The sequence below is a fragment of the Phacochoerus africanus genome, chromosome 1 (assembly GCF_016906955.1).
Source record: "Phacochoerus africanus isolate WHEZ1 chromosome 1, ROS_Pafr_v1, whole genome shotgun sequence".
Taxonomy (NCBI): domain Eukaryota; kingdom Metazoa; phylum Chordata; class Mammalia; order Artiodactyla; family Suidae; genus Phacochoerus; species Phacochoerus africanus.
The window spans coordinates 215,673,189-215,700,658 of NC_062544.1; the positions used below are offsets into that span (position 1 = coordinate 215,673,189).

A 27,470-nucleotide genomic window follows, 5' to 3' on the forward strand; every position below is an offset into this window, starting at 1 on the left:
AACTAGCAAAAGTCTTAGAGCAAGAAAGCAGTTTAATCAGGACAATCAGGTCAGGTTGCAGTGAGGAGGACAGAGGAGAACACGGGCCCCTTTAGACCAGCAGCATCGGGACGGTCCCCTGCTCCCAATCGACATCTGCCCTCCTGCAGTGTTCAGGGTCGAGGAGCGATAACTGCTCGTGGCACGTATCCCACTCAGTTCAGTCCTTTGAGGAAAGAAGTTGGTATTCATTTCAGACCACGTTCATGGGCATTTTCTTATCTTGAGACCTGAGAAACTGAAGTCACCCTCAGATTTACTGAGAGAAATTCTGGGACATAGGATGTAACAGGAATAGGAACCGTCAGTGCTTTACGTTAGGATGGCTTTGTCCTGCACCTGTAGACAAATGTGCCGACAGTCCATGTTCTGAGTCTGCCAGTCCACAAATAGACACAACTTTATTGAACAAGAGAGGCTCCTCTCACCCCAGCACTCAGAAATTCCAAGGGTTTTAGCAGCGCTCGTGCTGGAAACTGGGGGTGAGGATAGATGGAGATTTCACGTGATGGCACAAGGTCACACACGGGTGTACTCGGTTTAATAAGGGCATGAGTGAGACGAGGTGAGAGTGTGGAGATGTGGCCACTCCAGGGGTGAGCCAGGGAGCAGGAGGTGAGAGAGCCCACCCGTCAGTCCTCCACGCATAGAATGAAACAGAGGAGTTTCTGTTGTGGCTCAGTGGTTAATGAATCCACCTAGGAACCATGAGGTTGCGGGTTCGATCCCTGGCCTCGCTCAGTGGGTTAAGGATCTGGCGTTGCCCTGAGCTGTGGTGTATGTAGGTCACAGACGAGGCTCAGATCCCGTGTTGCTGTGGCTCTGGCGTAGGCCGGTGGCTACAGCTCCGATTAGACCCCTAGCCTGGGAACCTCCATATGCCAAGGGCACGACCCTAGAAAAGGTAAAAAGACCAAAAAAAAAAAAAAAGTATGAAGCAGAACTTCATACCTGCTGGTGGTCAAACAGCTCCCTAAACAGGTTTTGCTCTGTGAATGCTTCCTATTTCTCAGGGAGTGGAAGCGTGAAAGTGGATGCAGGGAAAAGCCCTAGAAAGGGTTGAAGGAAAAGGGAATGCAGGGCATTCATTGTTCTAGGTGGCCGGTAGTGGTTTGTTTTTCAGAAATCATTAAATACGTGTATGTCTGGAGATAATCTACCTCTACATCCATTGCCATCCTGTGAGTTCCTGTGTCTCCCCAGGATGTGGGTGGGGTCTGGGAAATAGCAGGATTTCTCTCCCAACCCAAGTCTTTTTCCTCCCCTTTTATTGGCGCCATCATGATTGTGTCCAGCAGAGGGCAGACTCCTGCCTGGATGACTAGCTCCCCTGCCACCTTCCCTTGGTGACTGGTTAATCTCCGATGGTGTGAATATCACTTTACAACTTTGATGCTGTTTTAGTTTCAGGGTTGCAAAGCAATTAATAGTCACTGATAATAAATAGTGCCTGCCACTTGCCCCTGTATCTGCAGGCTCAGATCAGCTCTGGTGTGGGAATCAGGAGCACCTAACTTTCATCCCCATCTATGGTGATAACGCCTTGTGAAGTCTGTGACTTATCACGCAGTGTTTTGTGCCAAGTAGCAGACCTCTTATCACCCACCACTGTCACTTCTATTGTCGCCACCAAAGACAATAAGTGCCTTCTTGGGGGTCTGGTTCAGGCTGGATCTTTCATAGGAAAGAAATGCTGCTCTCAGAGTTCCTGTTGTGGTGCAGGGGAAACGAATCTGACCAGGAACCGTGAGGTTTCCGGTTCGATCCCTGGCCTTGCTCAGTGGGTCAAGGATCTGGCGTTGCCGTGAGCTGTGGTGTAGGTCACAGACACGGCTCGGATCCTGTGTGGGTATGGCTGTGGTGTAGGCCGGCAGCTACAGATCCAATTCGACCCATAGCCTGGGAACCTCCATATGCTGCGGGTGCGGCCCTAAAAAGCAAAAAAAAAAAAAAAAAGAAAAAAAAAGAAAAAAAGAAAGAAAGAAAAAGAAATGGTGCTCTCTGCAGACTTCTGGAGGCACACGCTGTGCTCAAGCCCCACGAGACAGGGAGCCCAGCTGTGTCCGCCACACACACAGGGTCCTGCCATTCCCCCACGCCTATATTCCTGGGACAGTCACCCAACTCTAAAATATTCTGGGTTTAGACATAACCTCAGACCTGCCTTTCTAAAAGTCCCTGTTAGCTTTCTAGTTGTGCCCAGATTTCACCTGTTGCTCCACAGAGAACATCCTTCACACTGGGGAGGCAGGATAAGCCCTTCCCTCCAGTCCTTTGGTCCCTGAGGTAGTCCCTGGGCTGCCATGTGCCATGGCAAGGCCACCCACACCTGGGCAGTTCAGGGCTACACCTGTCTTATCTTTGCTCTCCTTTTCATTTCCTTTCCATGCAAAATATGTTTACACTGCAGGTTCCAGCAACCCAGTCTTCTGATTCCACTTGTCGGGTGGCCCCAGAATTCTCTTACAGACTTATTGTCAGAATACTCCTCACTTCCCCTCGCACCCCACCCTTTTCCAGGCCTGTGTATTTCCTCCTTCACTTGAATGTTTTAAAGGGTCTCCTCAGTTTTATTATATCTCTCATGACATCTTGGTTTGCTTCACCTTCTCTCTCTCTCTCTTTTTGTTGTTGTTTTGTTTTTTATGGCTGCACACACGGCAGATGGAAGTTTCCAGGTTGAATCTGAGCTGCAGCTGCAAGCTATGCCGGATCCTTTAACCCACTGAGCTGGGCCGGGGATCACCGCTGTGTCTCTATAGTAACCCAAGCCACTGCAATCAGGTTCTTAACCTACTGTACCAAAGTGGGAACTCCTTTGTTTTTGGTTTTATTTTTGTAATTTAATTCTTATTTTCTTTTTTAATGATTTTTATTTTTTCCATTGTAGTTGGATTTTCTATCAGAGTATAGTTGATTTATAATGTTGTGTTAGTTTCATGCATACAGCGAAGTGATTCAGTTATACATATATCCATTCTTTTTCAGAGTCTTTTCCATTATAGGTTATTATAAGATATTCAGTATAGTTTCCTGTGCTGTATAGCAGGTCCTTGTTGATTATCAATTTTACATTTAGTGGTGTGTGTATGTTACTCCCAAGCTCCTAATTTATCGTTCCTTCCCCAATCCTTCCACTTTGGTAACCATAAGTTTGTTTTCAAAGTCTGTGAGTTTGCTTCTGTCTTGTAAATAAGTTCATTTGTATCATTTTTAATTAGATTTCACATATAAGTGATTTCATATATTTGTCTTCCTCTTTTTTTTTGGCTTTTTGCTTTTTCTAGGGCCACTCCTGCAACATATGGAGGTTTCCAGGCTAGGGGTCTAATCGGAGCTGTCGCTACCATGCTATACCACAGCCACAGCAATGCGGGATCCGAGCCTCGTCTGCAACCTACACCACAGCTCACGGCAATGCCAGATCCTCAACCCACTGAGCGAGGCCAGGGATCAAACCCGCAATCCCTTGGTTCCTAGGCGGACTTGTTAACCACTGAGCCACGATGAGAACTCCTGTCTTTCTCTGTCTTACTTCACTTAATGTGGTAATTTCTAGGTCCATCCATGTTGCTACAAATGGCATTATTTTGTTCTTTTTGTGGATGAGTACTATTCCATTGTATATTTGCCACATCTTCTTTATCCATCCTTCTGTCGATGGACATTTAGGTTTACTTCCATGTCTTGGCTATTGTAAACAGCACTGAAGTGAATATTGGGGTGCATGTATCTTTTTGAGTTATGGTTTTTCCAGATATATACCCAGGAGTGGGATTGTGGGTCATATGGTAGTTTTATGTTGAGTTTTCTGAGGAACCTCTATACTGTTTTCCATAGTGGTTGCACTAACTTACTTATATTCCCACCAACGGTGTAGGAGGGTTCCATTTTTCTCCACACCCTCTCCAACATTTATTGTTTGTAGACTTCTTGATGATGGCCATTCTGACCAGTGTGAGGGGACACCTTAGTGTTGTTCTGATGTGCATTTCTCTAATAATTAGTGATGTTGAACATCTTTTCATGGGCTTTTTGGCCATCCGTGTGTCTTCTTCGGAGTAATGTCTATTACTTTTATCTCTCTGTAAAATAAATGAACTTTGTCTTTTTATAGTGTAAAACAACACATGCCCATTAGTTTTCCTTTTTTAAACCCCAATAAATTAGAAAATAGATATAGGTTAAGGGAGGAGGAAAACTAAAACAGTCTCCTTACCCACAAAGCCTCACTGTTCATACCCTGGTGTACATCCTCTCTACTGAGTGTGGGCCCTTGGACCACCAGCAGGGCCAGCACCAAAGAGCTTGTTAGAAATGCAGAATCTCCAGCTTCTTCACTCCAGACCTACCGAATTGGAATCTGAGTTTTAACCAGACCCTTAGATTCGGTTAATACGCAGATTTGTATGCATATCACCATTTACAAAGCAATATACAGGAGGTATGTTTATGGGTCTTTTTAACAGAAATTGGAGCTCACAGAATACACTATTTTGTAACCTGCTTTTAAGTCTAGTAAACTGTGCAGTGTTTTCTTTACAGTATTTTATCACTTTTGATAGTTCGGTGGAATTCTATTCTCTGAATATATTATATCCATCCCCCTCTTTTTATCAATTTAAAATCTTTTTTTAAAAAAATGTTCTTTGAGGAGCTGCCAGTGTAGCATAGTGGGTTAAGGATCTGGCTTTGTCTCTGCAGCAGCGTGGGTTTGATCCCCCACCCAGTGCAGTGGGTTGAGTATCCAGTGTTGCCACAGCTGTGGCATAGGTCACAGCTACGGCTCAGATTCCATTCATGGCTGGGGAACTCCGTATGCTGCAGGTGTGGCCAAAAAAATTTTCTTTGTTGAAATATAGTTGATTCACGGTGTTTATTAGCTTCAAGTGTACAGTAAAGTGATTCAGTTACACAGATCTATAAATATATATATATTAACAGTCTCTTCCGTTAGAGGTTATTACAAGATATTGAGTGTGCAGTTCCCCCTACTATACAGTAGGTCCTTGTTGGTAATCTGATTTATATATAGTAGCATGTATATTTTAATCCCAGACTCCTGATTTATCCCTCTCCCTCCCTTTCTCCTTTGGATTACATAAGTTTGTTTTCTACATCTTTGGAATCTTTTTTATTTTTTTATTTTTTTGTCTTTTTGCCTTTTCTAGGGCCACTTCCATGGCACATGGAGATTCCCAGGCTAGGGGCCTAATCGGAGCTGTAGCCACCAGCTTATGCCACAGCCACAGCAACGAGGGATCTGAGCTGCATCTGCGACCTACACCACAGCTCACGGCAACGCCGGATCCTTAACCCACTGAGCAAGGCCAGGGATCAAACCCGAAACCTCATGGTTCCTAGTCGGATTCATTAACCACTGTGCCATGATGGGAACTTCTGAAATCTTTTTTATATTCCCATCCTGAAAGCCCTTCTTCTGTTTGCGGTTGTCACTTCGTGATGATAGAACTCACATACCTTTCCTAGATTACCTTTTTCTGGCCACAGACATTTTTATCCATGCCTCTTTCTTATCCTTTTGTAGGTCATCCTTTCCATTCAAATGTGACACGTTTCCCATGGAGACTCCTTCCCTGCCAGGCTTCCTGCACAGCCAGGGAGGATATAGAATCTGTTTTCCCCACATCTGGGCCTCTTCCTCTTCTTCCACTAAAACCAACCATTCGACTTAAAGATCTTTCTGCATCATCTTTCCACCAAATGCACAGTCTGGTAGCAGGTGTAGAAAGTGTCCTTTAGTGGTCTTCACCTGTTGCTACATTGAGCTTAAAATTCACCAGTAGAAATGCTGTGTGTTGCGGGAGTCACTCATACTTACTGCTTAAGGAGGGAGAAGAGACCATCAGTTACCCAGAAGTCAGCTGAGAGTCTCGTGCAGCTAAATGCAAACATCTCAGAGTCCCCACTGTGGCTCAGTGGATTAAGAACCCAGCATAGTGTCCATGAAAATGCAGGTTCAATCCCTGGCCTTGCCCAGTGGGTTAAGGATCTGGTGTTGCTGCAAGTCAAGGCATAGTTCGCAGATGCGGCTCGGATCTGGCATTTCCGTGCCTGTGACGTAGGCTGGCAGCTGCAGCTGTTATTCAGCCCCTAACCTGGAAACTTCCATATGCCACAGATGCGGCCACTAAGAAAAAAAAAATATTAGTAAAATAATAATAATAATAAAATGTCAGACGGAAAGGAAAAATCCCAGGCACTGTATGTACATCATTATGTGGCTTCATAGTAAATCTAAAGTTAGTCCTTAGGTGCATGAGATCAGTTGCAGTTCATGACCTGATCTGATTGCAGGTAGGAGAAAAAAGATCTGTGGGTTATAGTGTCCATAAGATTATTACAAGTTTCCATTGACACGGTTGTCAGAGATCATCAAACAGCTCTTTAAAATATATATGTGTATAAAACAAATTATATATGTACATATATACACATACAGTTTCTGGATTTAGAAGAGGTTGTGTGTGTGTATATAAAAACCCATGAATAAAATATGGGGAAAAAGAGAAAAACACAAAGAGAAAAGTACCAGTCATCCTTGCCCAGGGCCCTAACATCCTGAACAGTTTGGTGAATTCCCTCCTAAGCCCTTTGTGCTCATGAGCACAGAGGTCTCCCAGCCTTCAATCCCGTGTTCTTTTCTCTCCTGTGTAATGTAGGCCAATGCCACCCAAGGTCTGGTCTGCAGGCTGGCAGCCTCTCCATCCCCCAGAAGCTTATGGCAGATACAACCTCTTGGGCCCAGCCCAGACCTGCTGAATCAGATCTCTTGGGGTGAGAACCAGGCATCTGAGTTTTAACAAGCCCTCTGGGTTGGAGTTCCCATCGTGGCTCAGTGGTTAACGAATCTGGCTAGGAACCATGAGGTTGCAGGTTCGATCCCTCTCCTTGCTCAGTGGGTTAAGGATCTGGCGTTGCCGTGAGCTGTGGTGCAGGTCACAGACGTGGCTCGGATTCCACATTGCTGTGGCTGTGGTGTAGGCCAGAGGCTACAGCTCCTATTAGACCCCTAGCCTGGGAACCTCCATATGCCACAGGAGCAGCTCTAGAAAAGGCAAAAAGACAAAACAAACAAACAAAAAACAAGCCCTCTGGGTGATTCAGACACATAGGAAAGGTTTGAGCAGCACTAGTCTGTATCAGTGTTTTTGTTTCAAGAAGGGCACACTGTGCTCAGAGATGGAGGTGTCTTTGCCAATATTTCATTTAACACAGGTGGACCATGGGTATTATAATGTCACAGGGCAATTGCATACAGGATAATGTCTCTTAATAAGTCAATAAAGGGATAAGAGTCCAAACCAATGGCAGATCACTCACACTGTTGTTCCAGACAAGGGGAGATGAAAGCAATAAAGTTCAGGTTTAATTAAGGTGTACCTTTCCACAAGTTGGTTCTCAGAAGAGAGAGTTTAGCTTGTCTCCAGCTCCAGCTCAAATGCCAAAGTCCTTGTTTCAGAGCACATTGCTCGGGGACCAAGACGCCCGTGGATGGGCAAGCTGATCTTCAGGGATAGCATGGCTTGGCTTCCTCCACTGCCAGTAAAAGTGTCACCTTTACCATGGGAGGACGTGGAATCCCAAGGTTTTCAGAGAGCTGTTTAGCTCAGCAAACAGTAGCCTTGCCCAAACCCAGCACTCTCCGAGAGTCCTCCCAAACCCTGAGTATTTAGAATCTGAATGTCCCCTCACCCAGGTTGCTTCTTCTTAGGTTCTTATTGATAAGCCCCCAGCCACGCTGTTGAGTGATGTTGGCAACTACAGATGTGATGACAGCCTGACACACAATTTAACTTTTACATCAAAGCAATAACTTCATTTTTAGAAAACAACTTCATTTTTGTCCCAAACAGGGGAACCTAAAATCACATCAAACCACCTCAAAATGCGGGCTCTGTGAACTGAGACAAGATGGTACTGATGATACAGAAATGGAGAATGAGCACTTAGAATAGTTTACATTGACAGGGCCTGACACCCAAGGATAGAGTCCTGTAAAATAAATAGCTTTATTGTATTTAGAAAATATTGGTCCACAGAAAACTCCTCAAAAAAAGGAGAGAAGGGAATTCATGAGTGTTGGTGCCTGCGGGGGAAAGACAAGAGCAGCAAATGAGACTTTGTTTATTTAGAAAGAATATCCAGGAGTTCCCACTGTGGCACAGTGGGTTAAGAATCTGACTGCAGTGGCTTGGGTTGCTGTGGAGGTGGAGGGTCGATCCCCAGCCCAGCACAGTGGGTTAAAGGATACGGCATTGCCGCAGCTGGGGCTCAGAGTCATTCTCTAGCCCAGGAATTTCCGTATGCTGCAGGTGCAGTGATGAAATTTTTAAAAAGACTGTCCAAAAGCACAGGCAAAGAAGAACCAGTCCTTGACCATGGATAGTTTAGGAAGCACTGGCCGACATCCTGCCTTTGCTTCTTTTTAGACAAAGGTGCTTTTTTCATAGTGGAAGCTGCCACAGCTGCAGCCCCTTGCCAGGATTGCTTTTAAAATAAGTGCCTTGGAGTTCCCGTCGTGGCTCAGTGGTGAACAAATCCAACTAGGAACCATGAGGTTGCGGGTTCGATCCCTGGCCTGGCTCAGTGGGTTAAGGATCTGGCATTGCCGTGAGCTGTGGTGTAGGTTGCAGACGTGGCTCGGATCCCTTGTTGCTGTGGCTCTGGTGTAGGCCGGTGGCTACAGCTCCGATTCAATCCCTAGCCTGGGAACCTCCATATGCTGCAGGAGCAGCCCAAGAAATGGCAAAAAAGACCAAATAAATAAATAAATAAATAAATAAGCGCCTGCGCACATGATCTGCGGTGTCTCTGGGACACATGTTCAATCCCCATCCCAGCACGTGTGTTAAGGAGCTGGCATTTGTGGTATAGATCACTCAGATCTGATCCCTGGCTTGGACACTCCTTATGTCTCAGGGTGATGAAAAAAGAATAAAATGAGCACCTGCCTGTATGCTGGAAAATGAGAAAACATGAACTTGGTGTGGAGAGATGAGCAGGAACTAGCCTTGGATCTCCAGTTAGGAACAAAGGGAGTCACTGTAGGTTGTGGGGTGTTTTGTTGTTGTTGTTTTTGTTTTGAAGTGGAAAATGGCATGATCGGCTTTGGTTTTTGACGTGAGTGGGCAAGACCGGGTGCAGGAAAACCAGTGGAGAAGTGATTACGCTTGTCCAGTCAGGAGTAGATGGTGGCTGCGGGTGGCGTTGGTGGAGATAAAGGGAAGTCGACAAATTCAAGAGGTTGGTTTTTTGTCCTCACTTTTTTAAAAAGGGAAGCTTGAATACTTGTGTCAGGAGGTGAGGGAGAGAATTAACTCATTCCCTGGTTTGGCTTTGTTTCCTGTACATCTTAATGCTGATGGTTTTTCATAGTAATCAGGTTTCTGTGCTGTTTATTTCAAGAAGGGACATGCAAATGGTTGCATGACCTGGATTTGCTCTTTGCTCACAACCTCTGTGCACTATCCTTGATTTAACCTGAATACCTTGAGAGCACAGTTCCATCCTAACTTACCATAGAAAGCCTGGTTATTGCCACCTCCCTCTTTTTCATCCTGGACCTTACAACCTGAGAGCATGATTTTAATTATATTTTCACAGCAAGAAATTGACCGTAATATTTAACAGAGTTTTTTTAAAATATGATTTTTCCAGAAATGCATAGGTATAAAACCAATTCATTTAAATTTTCACATTGTTTATTATATATGATATGTGCTTGCTCATATGACTGCTAATTTCTGGTAATTAAATTCAGTGTGTCTGTGTTGAGACTACCCAGTGCCAGAGTGGGTTATGCAGTGATTCCCAGACTCTGGGTAATAGTTCTTATAAAATTAGGGAATTTAGTTTAGTATTGCCTCCTTTTTATTTTATCAAGTAAGAACCTGAAACCAAATTTTGAAAATGTTATATCTGCTGTCACCATCAATTAAAAAAATTAGGAATTCCCACTGTGGTTAAGTGGGTTAATGATCCACTTGTCTCCGGAGGCACCAGTTTGATCCCCAGCCCAGTGCAGTGGGTTCAGGATCCTGCGTTGCTGCAGAGTAGGTTGCAACTCTGGCTCAGATTCAATCACTGGCCCAGGAATTTCCATATGCCTCAGGGGCTGCCAAAGGAAAACAAACAAACAAACAAAAAACAGAAAAATTAAAAAAAAAGTTAACACCAAAAGGTGGGAAGTAGTCAAGAAAATATTCTCTTTTTCCCCCAATTACTTTCTCTTTTTTTTGTCTTTTTTTGCTATTTCTTTGGGCTGCTCCCACGGCATATGGAGGTTCCCAGGCTAGGGGTCGAATCGGAGCCGTAGCCACTGGCCTACGCCAGAGCCACAGCAACGCGGGATCCAAGCCACGTCTGCAACCTACACCGCAGCTCACGGCAACGCCGGATCGTTAACCCACTGAGCAAGGGCAGGGACCGAACCCGCAACCTCATGGTTCCTAGTCGGATTCGTTAACCACTGCGCCACAACGGGAACTCCTCCCCCAATTACTTTCTAAAACCCAGTTTTACTGGAGGCATAATTTACAAATAGTAAAATGCCCCTATATTAAGTGAGGAACAAAAAGTAGGAAGAACCAAATCTTAGTATTAAAACAGGGGGGAAAAAGCCCAAACAAGTTTAGTTTTTGAAAATGCCTGCATCTCTTTTATTTTTCTCTTCTGAGTGTGGCTTGGTGACAGGGTCCTCAGGTGGGTCTGCAGGTGGCATTTGGGAGCTCTCATTCTAGGCGTGCCTGAGAAAGGAAAACTCATCTCAAAGTAGTGTTGGGGGGGTGAGGATCATTTTTCCTCTACCTTCTAGATTCTTGGCTGAGGACCTCACCCCCACCCCACTCCGCTGTAAAAACCAGAATAACAGGAGGAAAAAAAAAATTTTAATTGCATGCGTACACATGGGAAACCACAAAGATGTGAGACTCAAGGCAGCCAGATGACTGAGACTTATCCACCCACCCCTCTGAGCCGAGAAAAGGGCTAGAGGTCTAGGGCTTCAAATGGGAAAAGATGGGTCACAGGGAAGTAAGAAGAGGAAATGGTGGGGAGACAAAGGTTGCGTGCCAGGCAGGTGTGTCTCTTAGGTAAACATGTTATCTCTGGTATCAGCTCTCTTCCTGGTACGGGCTTCTTTCTAATATGTAAATTTCCCGTACAAAAGGGTAAGGAATACTCAGTTTTCAGAGCTTCTCCAGTGTCTGCAGTTTCTCAAAATATCAGCTCAAAATAATATATCTATCTAAGGGGCACATTTTGAGGCGGCTCATTCTGCTCCCCTTCAACTGAGAAAAGGCAGAGCTGACTCCAAGCAGCCCTTCCTGGGGGCCCAGCAAATAAAAAGGGGGTCACCAGCTGAGGCACCAGGGTAGCCACGGGGTAGGAAAGGGACCATTTGACTGTTTGTTTTAATTCCTTTATTCATTCATGACCTCTTAGCCATCCACTGTTTTCCTTTCTAAACCTGTTTAGCTTATCAGCTCATCACCGTGGTGATCGCGGCAGCGGGAGGTGGGCTTCTGCTCATTCTGGGCATCGCGCTGATTGTTACCTGCTGCCGGTGAGTACCAGGCATCCCCATTTTTTCCCTTTTCAAGAATGTCTGGGGTTGTTTACAGGATTAAACCGTAAGGTATGACTGAACCATGAAAAACCATGATAGGTAGTGCCATCAGGGAAAGAAAAGGACAGAAAATGGGATTTCTACTAAAAAAGAATACCCCAGACACAAGCCACAGAAGAAAAAAGAGACAGATTGCATTTTATCAAAATTGAAAACTTGTCTGCTTCAAAGCACACTCTCAAGAAAGTGAGAAAAGACAACCCACAGAAGGGGAGAAAGTACGAATTTATGAATCTAGGCTTATGACTCTAGACTGGACTCTGGAACATATAAAGAATTTTTATTCGTAGTAATAAAAAAGTAACTCCATTTAAAAATAGGTAAAAAACTTGAATAGACATTTCTCCAAAGAAGATAGGCAAATAGCCAATAAACATATGAAAAGAGCTTCAAGGAGTTCCCGTCGTGGCGCAGTGGTTAACGAATCCGACTAGGAACCATGAGGTTGCGGGTTTGGTCCCTGCCCTTGCTCAGTGGGTTAACGATCCGGCATTGCCGTGAGCTGCGGTGTAGGTTGCAGACGCGGCTCGGATCCCGCGTTGCTGTGGCTCTGGTGTAGGCTGGTGGCTACAGCTCTGATTCGACCCCTAGCCTGGGAACCTCCATATGCTGCGAGAGCAGCCCAAGAAATAGCAACAACAACAAAACAACAATAACAACAACAAAAGACAAAAAAAAAAAGAAAAAAAAGAAAAGAGCTTCAACATCATTAGTCATCAGGGAAAGGCAATCACAATCCACATTGGAAACCATTTCACACCCACTAGAATGGTTATTAAAAATAAACAAAACCCAGAAAACAGCAAGTTTTGGGGAGAATGTGGGAAAATGAGAACACTCGTCACGGCTGGTGGAAACGTGAACTGGTGTAGCCACTTTGAAAAAGGTCTGGCAGTTGCTCAGAAAGTTAAGCAGAATTACCATTTGACCCAGCACTTCCACCGGGAATGGCAAGCTATGTCCACAGAGAAACTTGTACAGAAGTGTTCATAGCAGCATTGTTTGTGATAGCCAAAAGTCGAAAAAGAACCCATTATCTGTCAACTGATGGATAGCTAGAGAAAATGTGATATATCCATGTGATGGAATGTTATTCACCCTAAAAAGGAATAAAATAATGAAACACACTATAAAACCTGCATGAACCTTGAAAATAGTATGCTATGTGAATTAAACCAGTCACAAAAGACCACATGTGTATGGTTCCGTTTATTTGAAATGACCAAACTAGACAAATGAAATAGAGACAGAAAGTAGATTAGCGGTTGCCTAGGGCAGGGTGGGCGGGGGATGAACTGGAGAGTAATGGCTAAGCAATGTGAGATTTCTTTCTGGAATGATGCAATTGTTTGTTCTAAAACTGATTATGATGATGGTTGTGCAACTCTGTACTAAAAACCATTGCCTTGTGCCCCTTTTTTTTTTTTTTTTTTTTGGTCTTTTAAGGGCCACACCCATGGCATATGGAAAAATCAGCGGCTGGCCGCAGCCACAGACACAGCACTGCAGGATCCAAGCCACATCTGCAACCTACACCACAGCTCACGGCAACACCGTATCATCAACCCACTGAGTGAGGCCAGGGATTGAACCTGCATCCTCATGGATACTGGTCAGCTTTGCTACCACTGAGCCACAAAGGGAACTCCCTGCCTTGTGCACTTTAAATGAGAAAATTAAGAAACAAATGAAGATGGAAGAAGTTGCCTGAAGTATTTAGCAGTGGAGAGGTGGCAGGCATGTGGATGAGCAGATGGTAGTGAACTTGGCTCTAGACATCTTGGACAGCAGTGGGACTGGATTTCTACTGGAAAAGCAAAGAAAAGAAAATTGTTCCCTTCTCTATGTCTATTCAGATAAAGGAAAACTCAAACCTTTGATTAGATGATAATAAATGGCAGGAATTATCCTGACATAACAGATGGAGGGAACTACCAAAATAGCAAGGTATCTTTTTAACCATGGACGTGAAGGACATTTGCAGTATCCTCTGTCCCCAGGAAAGCTGCAGAGAGCAAGCTGCTCTGCCTGCCATCCAGGGGCAGGTTCATGGGCAGCCTCATGGTTCAGCCTGTACCTGTCATTTACAAAGTTGTAATCAAAGTATCAAAGATAAACCCAATGCGTAGAAATACGGTTTGGGGTGTGAGATTAGGAGCTAGAGAGATAGGCCTTGCATGCTCCAGGGGATGTAAGCCTCATATCTGGTATTCTGTACCAGGTAGTGTGGTCATTTGGGAAAGGAGAGCCTGTGACTTTTGGCCCTTGGGAGGAAAATGTCGTGGGGAATCATTACGTCATTGTTTGAGACCAGATGCCCATCCCCCAGGGAGCAACACAATGGCAGGTCCGTTCTGAACTTGCAAGAAGGAACGATGCAAATTAAAAACAAAAATAAAGAGGAGTTCCCATCATGGCTCAGTGGAAACAAATCTGACATCTGACTAGCATCCATGAGGACGCAGGTTCAATCCCTGGTCTTGCTCTGTAGGTTAAGGATCTGGCATTGCCTTGAGCTGTGGTGTAGGTTGCAGACGCAGCTTGGATCTGGCATTGCTGTGGCTATGGTGTAGGCCGGCAGCTACAGCTCCGATTGGACCCTTAGCCTGGGAACCTCCTCATGCTGCAGGTACGGCCCTAAAAAGACAAAAATAAATAAATGAAAAAATTTTTAAATCAAAACATTTTTTAAAGGAGAGAAAACAATAATAGAAAAGAAAGAAAGAAAAATGGCTAGGCCCCGTGTTGGGCATTTGGTTTTATGATCCTGAGTGATTTGGTGCCTTCCCTGGGAAATTTATTGACAGGAAAGTGAGGTGTGGAGGGGAAAATTCCAGATTATCTCACCCAGGGCATCTGTCATTTAAATGTCTCATCTAAGGCCCATCATGGAAGGTAAATAACGACCTCCAGCAGTTCCAGTTTGGCAACTCTCCCCAGTAGTGAACTTGTCCTGGGGTTTCCCTGCCCTGCTGAAGTGAGAATCTGTGTGGGGATATACACGAGAGGGTGTTTCTGCAAACAACACTTCCTGTCTTTACGGTTGATGAAGTAGCTTCATGCAGTAAAAGAGCACTGGCTGGCGAGTTGGGAGGCCTGATTCTAGTACTCACGTTACTGGTGGCAAACTGTGACCCCAGGACAAGTCCCATCCTCCAAAAAGTCAGAGTTGCTCCATCCCTGGAACTCCTCAAATAGGTTGGGAACCACTGGACTGAAGAACCCTAAAGGCACTCCCGGCTCCAGCATCCAGCATCCTTTGAATATATGACCCTTGTCTCTGTCCATCCCCACCCCAGCACCGTCCTACCCCCACCCCCCGCCACCCCCTACCCCCCCCAGTAGTCATGGTGCAGTGACCTCTGTCCCACAGAAGAATCTAAACCTGTTTACCCACTTCATTGTAGCTGTCTTTGTCCTCTCTGCTCCTGATAACTTGGCCCTTTGGGTTGGAAGATTTTTTTGCAGCCTTTTTTTTTTTTTTTTTTTTGCTCCTAATTCCATTTTTATTTGTTCTTAGACAAATACTAAACAATTATAATATTCCTCAGTGGGCAGCTACAGAAGAAATGTGGTGGCAACTACATTTTTTTTCCTTGTAAAATTTTCCTAGGTGGTGCCTTCACAGAAATCATTTCTTCACAGAACTTATTTAACTTTTCAAATCTCTTTTTTTTAACCTTCCAGAAAGAATAAAAATGACATAAGCAAACTCATCTTCAAAAGTGGGGATTTCCAGATGTCGCCATATGCTGAATACCCCAAGAACCCTCGGTCACAAGAATGGGGCCGAGAAGCTATTGAAATGCATGAGAATGGAAGTACCAAAAACCTCCTCCAGATGACTGACGTGTATTACTCGGTGTGTGTTCCCTCCTCTGCCCAGGGGCACCTCCAGCTCCAGTTTCCTCTGAGAGTTAAAGGGATTCTGTTTTGTTGTAGTAGAAGTATTCCATCTAGCTGAGGGTTAAAGAGAAGGGTGGCGGACGCCTCTTAGCCACATAGTTTAATATTCAGTTTACTTTCTATTTGCCTGGTATTTATTAGTTTTGACATTGAGATATGAAGACCATTTCCACAGAACACACTATGTACTGTGTGACGTTGTGGCAATAACCCTCATGTCACTGAACTTGGTCTTGAAGTTCCAGGGTTGGAAGCTAAAAGATAGATAAGGAATTTAATGATATTTAGCCTTTGGCCCTTTCATTTTTATCTCTTGTATGCTGTGCTTTGTATCATGTGGTCGGGTGGTTGAAACTGAGGGACTGGGGAGAGGTATAAAGAGAACAGTTCACTGGCGTCCTCGAACAGCACCTGTCAGAGGTTCAGAAGATTCAGTAGGTCTTCAGTCCTCAGGAGGTATCTAAATCATTTGCTATGTCCGGCCCTGGACGGCATTATTTGGGAAACCACCTTGAACCCTTGCTTCTTCCATCCCACACTGAATAACCCTGTCGTAGTCCCATGCCTTAGCCATTTTTTTTTTCATGTTACACTGCATCAGCCATAAAGCAAACATGCAGTGATCCCTGAGCTGAAAAATAAACAGCCATCAGGTGACTGCTCCTGCCATGTGGAACTGTTTGAAGTGTAGCAATAAACGAGGAACCTTGCCCCTGAGGGACTTAATAGCTTTAGGCAATCCTGTTAACAGAAGCCACAATCCCTCTGGTTGCGACGGGGATGAACCTGTATGTTCAGACTTTGGATGGGAGGGGCATTCATGCTGAGGAAGCTGACTTAGTTTCGATGGACCCTGAAAATTTTGAATCTGATCTGGAGGAAGAACAAGAAGAAGTAAGGGGAAAGATAAACACAGACACAGAGGTAGACCTAGTTTGAATGTTCCCATTGAGGTTTCTGCACAAGGGCTGTGCCTTTTCCTCTGTTTATCAGGAAAGCCCTTTTCCTTGGATCACCTAGCCGTAACTAAGCAGGTGTCTCTCCCAGGGGTGCCTGCACACTCACAGCCTTTGTTAGGAGCTCCTCGGCCCCCGGGCAGCACCAGGTCACAGCAGCTGATAGGCCTTGCTGCTCATGGGACCCACTTCACTGCTCACGGCATGTTCCCAGGCCATCAGCTGAAGAGCTGCCTCAAAGTCTTGCACTTAAATGAACCCTTCATTTCAGACAGTAGGCCTAACAACCGGTAGAAGCAGAGCCTAGGCTTAGCGTGCAGAGCTGTCACCTGAGGAAGAGGGTTGTCCCTCACAGGGCTCTCAGGTGTATGCTGGGCTTTCCTGGGATCCACACTGTAATAAGCAGAATCTAGTGTTTTATTTCTACCAAACCAGCATCTCCCCACAGTGGTCCTTTGAGGGCCTCCTCAAAGAAACCAGACCCTTCCCAGGGGGCTCCTTTTTTGTTGGCTAGGTAGGCATGACCCACTAAGCTGGCATCTGTCAGACGCCTGAGGGTCAGCTGGCCTCCTGCCTTGGGTCCTAACTCCAGCCGTGACAGGTGGCTGGATGACCTCATGAAGGTCGGTCCCCTATTCACAGCAAGGATTGTAGCAGTCTGCTGAATGCCAGAGAGGGTTTAAAGCCATCGTACTCCACAGAAAAAAGACATTTTTTAAGTCAAAATAATTAATCTTGATAATAATCAAGATAATAATTAACCTAGGTCTTTTTTCTATGTTGGTCACTCAGTGCTCTTGATTATGTAAATGTTTCTAAGAAATTCCCTTTTCAAATAAGAACAGGAGTTCCCTTCGGGTAAAACCTGACTGGTATTCATGAGGGTGCAGGGTCGATTCCTGGCCTCGCTCAATTGGTTAAAGCTCCAGTGTTGCTGTGAGCTGTGGTGTATGTTGCAGATGCAGCCCAGGATTCTGTGTTGCTGAGGCTGTGGTGTAGGCCAGCAGCTGCAGCTCCCATTTGACCCCTAGCCTGGGAACTTCCATATGCTGCAGGTGTGGCCCTAAAAAGCAAATAAATAAATAAAAAATAAAATATGAGCAAAGGTATCTCAGATTCCATACAGAGATGAGCTTGGGGGGGTTCCGACTTCTAGCAAAACCAGACCTTGCTCTGCTAAGTATATGCCTCCATCTTAAATTCATAAAAATGTAGCATTCATTGTTGTTGTCTTTTTTAATCATTAAATTTAAACTCAAGACTGATACATCGACTTTTCTCCTTTTCTTTTTGGCCACCAGCCCACAAGTGTCAGGAATCCCGAACTTGAACGAAATGGACTCTACCCGGCCTACACTGGATTGCCAGGATCACGGCATTCTTGCATTTTTCCCGGACAGTATAACCCATCTTTCATCAGCGATGAGAGCAGGAGAAGGGACTACTTCTAAGTGCAGAGGCGAGAGGGGCCCGTTGCTCCGCGCTATTGCCTCGAGTCCTGCACCAGGGGAGCACTGCCTCCAGCCACTCCCGGGACTAGCGGGGCCGCACCTGAGTGGCCAGCGGGAAGGGGGCGGGCCTAAGGGGAGTGACCACAGTGGAAGGGGACAGGGAGAGCCCAGGGTCGTGGAAGTGCAGGAGGCTCATCTGGCCCCTTCTTTGTTACTGTGAATTGAACACGGGCCAGTACAGTAGGGTCCCCCAGCGACTGCAACATGGCCATGGCTCAAGGATGACTGTTAATTAGGGCTGATCATTAGGCGCCATTGCAAGGACCCAGGTTTTCCTTAGTTTGCACTTTAGTAAATGCAAAAGTAGGGAGGGAGGTCTCCTTTTGGGTTTTTTTTTTTTCAAGACTGTTCCCGAAGGAAGGCCTCTTTTCCTTAGATGCTTCCATAGGCCTCAATTTGGTGATTCATTTACAGCAAAATGCTGGCTCTTTAGTTGTTTTCCTGCCCAGTAGCTACATGCTGAACACAGATGCTGATCAACATACCACTAGAGTCTGGTGATGCTGCAGGTTAAGGCACAGTGTTTTAACATGCTCCTAAGTCCTGTCGTGCTACATTGTCCAAACAAAACCCCACATGAACTGAAATGGGTGAGGCCCAGCACACAGCTCCGGTTTGTTTTTTTTAGTTAAGGTGACACATTTATCTAAGGTGACTTTTTTTTTTCCCCCTTTGCAGTTACATCTCATCTTTCCATATACATCTGAATCAGGGCAAAACAACTTCCCTTTGGTTCTAATAAGAGGCATTCAGCTGCCCCATAGTGAGGGCCAGCAGGCTGCAACGGGCACTAGGTGAAGGCCATGGTGGAACCAGCCATCCCTGAGGGCCTGGCTCATGGGCTCTGCCCTCTGCCTCTGAGGCTGAGGCTGCTATGCATGGAGTAGAAGTGGAGAGCTGAAAGCAAGTTGGGTCTGAGCTGGTGATTCCCCACTGATGGAAAAGCAGTTTGATGTAGTGGCTTCAGCTGAATGTGGTTAGAGGGATAGGCCGAAGAGCTGTGTTCCATTTTCTGAAACACCAGTGCTTTGGGAAGCTGGGGGTGCTTCCCAGGGAAGAATAGGGAGCTGGGCTGGAGCCACACGTGAGGCTGCTTCCCCACCAGTGCTGGCACCTTTGCTAGCCCTGATCTCGTCTGCAAACTCATTGTGGGTTGCATGGTTCAGCCAACCACTCAAAGCTATTTATTCATTGAAGAAACAACTTATTTTCTCTCAAACCGTAATTTGTAACTCTTTGTACTACTATGGAGTTCCCTCCAGAAACATGGGCATAATTCAAGTCAGCATTGGAGGACCAAAGACTTCTGGCCAGTTAGGGAGTTGAGCGTTTGCCCTGGGAAAGGAAATTCCGCGTGTCTTATTTATCACGGCTGTGGCGTGGGTCCTGCAGGGGGATGTATCCAGGGCTGTGCCTTTTAACTGCTACGTGTGGAACTGTGATCTTCCTCATCTGCTTTTGAGCATCTTGGTTTGGGATGAAGTGAAGAGAACACAGGTAAAAACTTGGAGCTCAGTGGCACCCACATTTCTGGAAATGCTGCAGCCTCTGGGAAGATCCTATCCTGGGCATGGTTGTTGCTTCAAGGTTCTCTGATCTCTTAGCAATGTACCTAATCCTTATTCTTAGGTAACTCTCATCCTCACAGTTTTAAGTGCAAACTCCTGAGTCCCGTGGTGGTCTGCACGAGTCCCCATCTCCCTACTGCAGCAAGAACACTCGTCAGGCGCGATGCCACTTAGGAGTTCACCTTCACTCATCTCATGAGAGAGAGACAAAAAGAATTCCGGGTTTTGTCAGTAGAGACCAACGTAAAATTTCAGAGCATTACCTTTTAGCAATCTTGGGTCTTGCCTCTCCCAGTGCAACCAAACAGCCATCTGTGCCTCGTGGCCTCACCTCTACACTGGAGGGCTCCAAGCTCCTGAATTCAGCTCACCTGAGCCAGCAGGCTGGGTCCCTCATTAAGCGGCCGCCTCCTGGCTCTCGAGGCAGAGCCCTGCTCAGTCCGCAGCACCCAGAGCCCCCGTGGGAGCTGTGCCCAGGCATACCCGCCTGCCACCTTCAGCGGACATCACAGCAGGCAGATCATCTCCAGGACCAGGGCCAGAAGCTGTGTGCGCCGCAAAATGAAGGCTTCAGTCCCTGAAGCATCCTGGAGCAGAATCCCAACATCCAGAAAAGAGTGTGCTGTGAGTGCCAAGAACGCTTTCCCGGGTTTTGTGCATGTGAAGTGGATAAAGAGTGTCGTTGTTTTTTGTTTTTTTTTCTTTTACTGTGAAAAGGGAGGCCCCCCCCCCACAAGGTTGAGATCACATCATATCTGCAGTTTCTCAGAGGCTTTTGGGGGTGGGGCAAGTGCATCTTGAGAGTGTAAGGGTCTAAGAGGGCAGGCAAGCAGCATGACTGTTGCTCTGAGCGGGCTGCCTGCCTGGGTAAGGAAGGGAAAGGCCAGCTTCACTCCTGCCTGAGGTTAAAATACCTCCAGAAGGGTCCTTCCTGAGCCAAGAAACAGCTGGTAGGGCAGCAGCCCCTGGACTGAGGGGACAGGCTGGATGCACCCCAGTGGGCAGAAGCTCTCAGCTCTTTCCAGGTGCTCAGCGGGAGTCCCCGCACCTGGAGTGGGTGGTTTCTGCCCACAGAGATGCTGCAGTCCTGCATGGGGGGATCATAGCTGGGGGCACTGGGAAGAAGCTGCCCGTGGACACTTAGACATCTACAGGACAGAGTGGGGACATGAGCATCTGGCCTTGGAGAGCCAGGACTCAAACCCTTCTGCCTGGCTCGCCCTTCCCACTTCTCCTCCTGTCTCACCTCCCTGGCAGATACCCCACCACCCAGTGTCAAAGAGAGCATGAGAGAGTCGGCTTAACAGAAAACTTTTTTTAAAAGAAGAACTTTAACATTATTAAACAGTAATTCAACTAATGCCATGAAATGTTCAAACAAAATGCGGAAAAAGTCCTTTCAGGTCTGTTGTTACATGTCCTTCTTGGACACTTGTGGTCATCATGGAGAAAATAGTGGCTGGCTCATGCTTAACAAGAAGTGTATTGATTGGTATGTGGCTTTGGATGGAGAAGGTATAAGGTGATGGCAGACTTAGCCATCCATCTGGGGGCTGCCTGGCCTTGTGCCCATGGTGCGGCTGTGTGGGAAACATTTTTGTGAGCATTCTCAGAATCTGGAACACATTCAGTTGAATGTCTAAAATGCTGACGAATCTTTCCTCCTTTGACAAAAGGTAACTTTCAGAAGCAGCTAAGTCTTTGAGAGCTGAAATTGCTCAGTGGAGAGTGTTCTCAAGCTGGCTGATAGCATTGGAGTTCCAAAATTAAGAAGTAACTCGAGGTCTGGAAGAGGTCATTCTTAATATTGGCCCAAATGGGAGGGCAGTGTCTTTGCAAGGCAAGGCTGGATGGCTGCCCAAGAAAATGTCTTTGAAAGATGATATTCAGTCAGATGTGAAAGTTCCCAGAGTAGATGCCGCAGATGTCACTCCTCACATGTGGCTTTGGGGGGCCTCCATTAAGCCATCTTGCTCACTAGTGGAGTCCTGGGGGCCTGTAACTCTGTGAACACTGCCTGAAGAAGCTAGAATCTTGAGTCTAGTTGTTCCTGGCTTCGTTTAGCCTAACATACCGCAACCTACAGTTTTGGCCCATGGTTCTAAGATACCCTGATTTGAAAACTAGAGCACAGCTTTGGAGAGAAGAGAAACGTCAAGTTCAGTATCTCAGTATTTTGTTTCTTACTAAAAACCACCCTTAATATTAGAGATGTTTTTTTCTATATGGAAACTTCTGAGGGGATAAGAAGGGACCTTTCACGTGCTTCTTCATGACTAAGCATCATTCTGTGGTTCTGGTGTGCATTTCTGGAAACAGATGGGTTTTGTAGAGTTGGCTTTTAAGGATGTATTTTTTCTTTTTCTTCTCTCAAATTCTGAGAGGAGGAACCTGGCTAAACTACTAGGAAGATTACAGTGTTAAATGTCTGATATTTTGTTGTGCTAAAGCATCTTTTCAAGAGTGTTATAATCCATCCCGTTTGGGATAAACTGCACACAGAGAACTCTGAAAACAAAGGAGACAATTGAGGTCTAAAAAGAGACATATCTTAGACTGGCTCTGTCCTCTTGGCATTTTAAAGGGGACATTTTAAAGGATTTGCATATTAGATTCTGGCTTTATCTTTTTTTTTTCCATTGGATACATGATAATGTGGTTCAGGTGCAGAGTTCTTGGGCAGGAAGGATGGGATTGGACAAGGATGGGATGGGACCAGCCTACCTGGGAAACTAACCCAGTCTCTGTGTTACCTTGCCTGTTTCTTGGGGAAAAAAACAAAAACAAAAAAAATGTCATCGTGGGTTGCTGTGAGTTTTATTAATATTTGTGTTGCTGGATTTATGGTTAAACGAAGCATGTAGCCAGAAGATGGATTTTTTGAGTTTTCATTTTGTCCCAGCTTTCTCCTTACAAACCTTTAAACCTTAGCCCCTGGTTGATTGATTGTGTAAATCCATTACGAGAATGTTATTTAAAGTTGTATTATAATTGCAACCTCCACTAATTATTCAGTACTGTAGCAGCAAAGTATTATTTGTAAGAATTCAATTATTTTTATACTTATATCCACTCTAAGTCTGGCGTTCTAGTCAGTAAAATGATGCAATAAAATGAATACAATTTTCACTGTGTTTTTCTCATGGTAACAAACCAGCCACAGCAGAGCGCGGCACGTCCCTTTGCACGAGAGCAGCCCTTGAACAACGAGGCTGCACAGTGAATGAACTCTTACGTGGTGCATATGGGAACTGAGTCCCTCCTGCATCCCCAGTGCCTAGCACAGTGAGGAAATATACTTTTGATGACAGAGGGGTGGATGGATAGATTGATCTAAATAATGAAAAGCCCAACTCGGGCATAATGCCTGCTTTTGTTTACGTTTCTTTCTGTGGATTGGAGAGGGACCGCAACCAAATGTTCACATGCTGAAAATTTCCTCCAGAGTGCTTCCCACCACCACTCTGGGCCCACTCCTCAGGTCTTGGAGGAGAAGGGAGAGGAAGCTTGTCGGTGCTCCATGGTGGAGAGAACCTGGAACTTTTAAGGTGCTGGGCTGTCAGCCAACCTCTGCAGGTGGCTGATGAATGTGACTGCCTGGCTGGTATTTGTTCATCCATTAATTGCTTCCTTGGGTGCCTTTCCCGGCAGGGGTGGATGAGCCTCTCAGATGCTTTATGACAGCAGCCTTGGCACCAGGAAGGGCTAGTAATGTAGCTTGGGACATGAAGGTGACCTTTCGGCGGATTAGGTGGGGGGTACAGCCCATCAAACATCTGAAGTTCAGCAGTTAGCAAACCCAACTAGGAACCATGAGGACTCGGGTTTGATCCCTGGTCTTGCTCAGTGGGTTAAGGATCCGGCATAGCTGTGGGTTGTGGTGTCGGTTGCAGATGTGGCTTGGATCCCAAGTGGCTGTGGTATGGGCTGGCAGCTGCAGCAGATGTGAGACCCCTGGCCTGGGAACCTCCATATGCCAAGAATATGGCCCTAAAAAAGACCAAAAAAAATAATCTGTGAATGGAAATGGCCAGCAGCACTCTGCTCTCCTGACCCAGCCTCCTTCCCCTCTGCTCTCCTGGCCCACCATGTAATCCCCAACTGAGACCTTTGCGGAACCCAGTACTGACCCTGAGCCTGTAATCAGGGACAGTAGGACATTGTAACCATCACAGCATTTCCATACGCCTCTGTCCCGGGAACTGTTTAGACCCCTCTGCCGTCCACCCACAAGCTGGTCCAAGTGCTTGTCTTCCCTGCACCCCTGACCTAGCGACGTGGAGCCTCCACCTCGAGATTTGATTGGCCAGTAAGTAAAGATCTAAAAAGTATGTGTAGAGCCTTGGACTGAAAGAACTCCAGCAGTGCACGCTCATTTTCCAGTTGTTTGAGAAGTCAAGAAAGGGAAAGGGCACAATATAGAGGTGATATATATGCCAGTCCTTCTGTCTGGGATACTGAATGGCAAGGACAACTTTCTAAATGCCCAGAACTGTATTGTGTCAACACGCAGTCTGACACAGCCAACATGAACTTCAGAGAGATGTGAGGAAAGAGAAACATAGGTTGATGTTTATTGACCTCATAAAAACTTAGGGCACCATCAGAAGGCCTGGGCTCTAACGGCTGGGACTGGATAGTCCCTAACAGTTTCCTGGCTGTTTTTCCCAGATTGTGATATCAGGCCCAAGAGTCCGCTCAGCTCTCTGAGTCTCTGTGTCCTGATCAGGGAGGTGGGGAGAGTAAGTACTGCCTCTCGGAGTTGCGATAAGGATGAAAAGGAAGAATTCATGTGACAACACCCAAAGAAACAACACTGAGCAGTTCTCTTCAACAAATCCCTCCTGTCACCAAAAGAAAGGCAAACACTTATAGGATTATGTGTCATTTCAATGCTGACTCACTAAGTAACTGGTCCTGAAGACCTCGGATGGGCTGCAAAAAGTGGTGTTTTTTTTTTTTTTTTTGTCTTTTCTAGGGCTGCTCCCGTGGCATATGGAGGTTCCCAGGCTAAGAGTCTAATCAGGGCTGTAGCCACTGGCCTATGCCAGAGCCACAGCAACTCAGGATCCGAGTCGCATCTGCAACCTACCCACAGTTCACAGCAACACTGGATCCCTAATCCACCCAGCAAGGCCAGGGTTTGAACCTGCAACCTCATGGTTTCTAGTCAGATTCGTAGCCACTGCGCCATGATGGGAACTCCCGCAAAAAGTGTTCTTGCCATTTCCTCTTCTCTCCTCCTCCTCCAGCCTGCTCCTCATGTCCCAAAGAGATTAATGGGTTAGAAACTGCAAGCCCTCTCCAGGTAGGAACCAAGACTGTCCCGTTCAACATGATATGCTCAGTGCCTGGCACCTATAGGCATTCACTACAACAAAGATGGGGTGAGTCAGTGGGTGGCTGAACCATCCAAGGGAAGAAATAGATTGAAGTTAAGTTTCCTAGAGATCTACCCTCTCTAGTAGCTGCAGATTGATGACTAGCTGATGGTGGATGGATATGTAGCGATGCCATGTAACTGTACAGGGACCCTCAGCAAGGTCTCTTATAGCAAATCTCAAGCAAGCCTCTGTGGACTGAACACTAAGGATACATGGAGTTCCCGTCATGGCTCAGCAGAAATGAATCCAAGTAGCATCCATGAGGATGCAGGTTCGATCCCTGGCCTCTCTCAGTGGGTTAAGGATCTGGTGTTGCCGTGAGCTGTGGTGTAGGTTGCAGATGTGGCTTGGATCCCATGTGGCTATGGCTGTATGGTGTAGGCCAGCAGCTACATCTCTTCTTTGATCCCTGGCCTGGGAACCTCCATATGCTGAGGGTGTGGCCCTAACCCCCCCAAAAAAAACCCAAACAAACAATCAAAGAACCCCACTAAGGATACACTAGAAAGCCCTTCACCTGATGAATTATGGGACAACTAGACCACGAAATACCATTCAGCAAATATAAAAAAACAAACTACCTCAACAGGTGGCAATAGGGATAGGTCTCAAAAGCATTGTGCTAAGTGAAAAGTGCCAGCCATAAAAGGCTACCCCCTGTATGATTCCATTTATACTTCATTCTGGAAAAAGACAAGGTCATAGGTAGGGAAGATAGGTGAGTGGTTTCTCTGAAGGTTGGGAAGGAGCTTTCTGCTATTCACCAAGTATTTTCAGCTTTCTTCCTTCCAGATACATGGAAGCACACATTCTCCCACCCCCTTTGACATACAGCCATGTAACTTGCTTTGGCCAAAGAAATGTGAACGGAAGTGAAGTGTGTCACTTCTGAGAAGACACTTTAAGAGCGGTGTGGGATGTCCACTTCTCTTGCCTCAGCAATCATGGAAGCCTGTGTTGAGATGGAGCCTGAGTGACTAATGACAGCATAGCCCCTTGCCAACTGGGTTTGGACATAAACAAAACAGAACAAAAAAAGTAGCACTAGTTACTATGCTTCGTGTGAATGGTTCGATTCCCAGTTCAACACCATGGAACATTTGTATCGTTAAAATTCTTCAACTGGAGATCCCATCATGACGCAGCGGAAACGAATCCATCTAGGAGCCATGAGGTTGCAGGTTCGATCCCTGGCCTCGATCCGTGGGTTAAGGATCCTGCATTGCCATGAGCTGGGGTGTAGGTCACAGACACGGCTCAGGTCTGGTGTGGCTGTGGTGCAGGCCGGCAGCTATAGCTCCAACTGGACCCCTAGCCTGGGAACCTCCACATGCAGTGGGTGTAGCCCTAAAAAGACAAAAGACAAAAATAAAATACTTCAACTAAGTTGTTTTAGGTTTGTTTAATAAGAATGCAAAGCAAATACACTTACTGAGTGGCTCCTATTTTCCAAGTCTGTTGTGTGAAGCTTTGTGACATGGATGAGCTTTTGAACCAGAACGACCTAGATTCGAAAGTCATCTCTACTGCTCATTAGCTGTGGGACCTTGATAAATTTATGAACCTATTTGATCATGATTCCTCCTCTGCAAAGCACCGTAAGTGATTAATTCGTAATCCAAAGGTGTGTGGAGAGGTTAAATGATAGGATGTCTCTGCGGTGCTTCTCATTGACACATCATTTAGTCTGGGCCTGGGATGACGCAGGCATTGAGTATCTGTATGTTAAGCTCCATGGAAGGCAGGCTTGGAGCAGTTGTCTTGTTGTTCATATAAAACTAGAATATTAACTCCTCTGTCCTTGCTTCTGGCTTACATCACAGTAGTTGTCAAATTTTATCGTAAGGCGTTATCACAGGGACATCAGTACCATCAATAAGGCAAAAGTTGTTTGGGGAAACAAGCTATAATTTTACAATCCATGCAGAAGTTGATCTATATTTAGCTCCATGATAACTGGATTAATCGGGGAACAAGGTCCATCTCCTGTCTGTCCACACCCATCACCCTCACCTTGATCAGGGTCCCTCGCTTCCTTATCGGTTGGTTCCCGCCTCACCTTGAGGCTAATATCTTTCTCAAGACCAAGGGACTGGGACATAGTCATCCTAACCGGGGACAATAAGGATGCTGTCATTGTTACTCACAGTATTAGAGGATGTGAGGCCTGAAAGCTTCTCAGTGAGGTCATCTAAGCAGTGGTTTATAAATCCTGCCCATGGAATGCTCCTGGTCTTGGAAGAAGTCATCCCTGGGCTGAGGCCAAATGCACCAAAAAAGCAGTGAATTTTTCAAAAAGCTAAATTTAGTCGACTTAAATCTCCTGAGATCACATCCTTTCTACTCGTTTCACTTTTAAAAATATCTCTCATTTTACCAAACAAGGGTGACAGCCGATGGCAGTTCTCTTCCTTCTTTTAGTGCCCACCCCTTGTGAGCATGTCACCCTGACAGTC

At 45.8% G+C, this 27,470-nt stretch overlaps 1 protein-coding gene across 1 annotated transcript in view; it reads left to right on the forward strand.

Annotated features, from left to right (window-relative positions):
• HEG1 (heart development protein with EGF like domains 1) overlaps window positions 1-22,759 on the forward strand; it is a 90,554-nt gene extending 67,795 nt beyond the window's left edge. The window contains exons 17-19 of the mRNA XM_047790440.1: window positions 11,539-11,626; window positions 15,377-15,551; window positions 17,853-22,759. Coding sequence (XP_047646396.1) covers window positions 11,539-11,626; window positions 15,377-15,551; window positions 17,853-18,002 — 413 coding nt within the window. The 3' untranslated portion in view covers window positions 18,003-22,759. The remainder of the gene's footprint in view (window positions 1-11,538; window positions 11,627-15,376; window positions 15,552-17,852) is intronic.
• The last annotated feature ends 4,711 nt before the right edge of the window (window positions 22,760-27,470 follow it).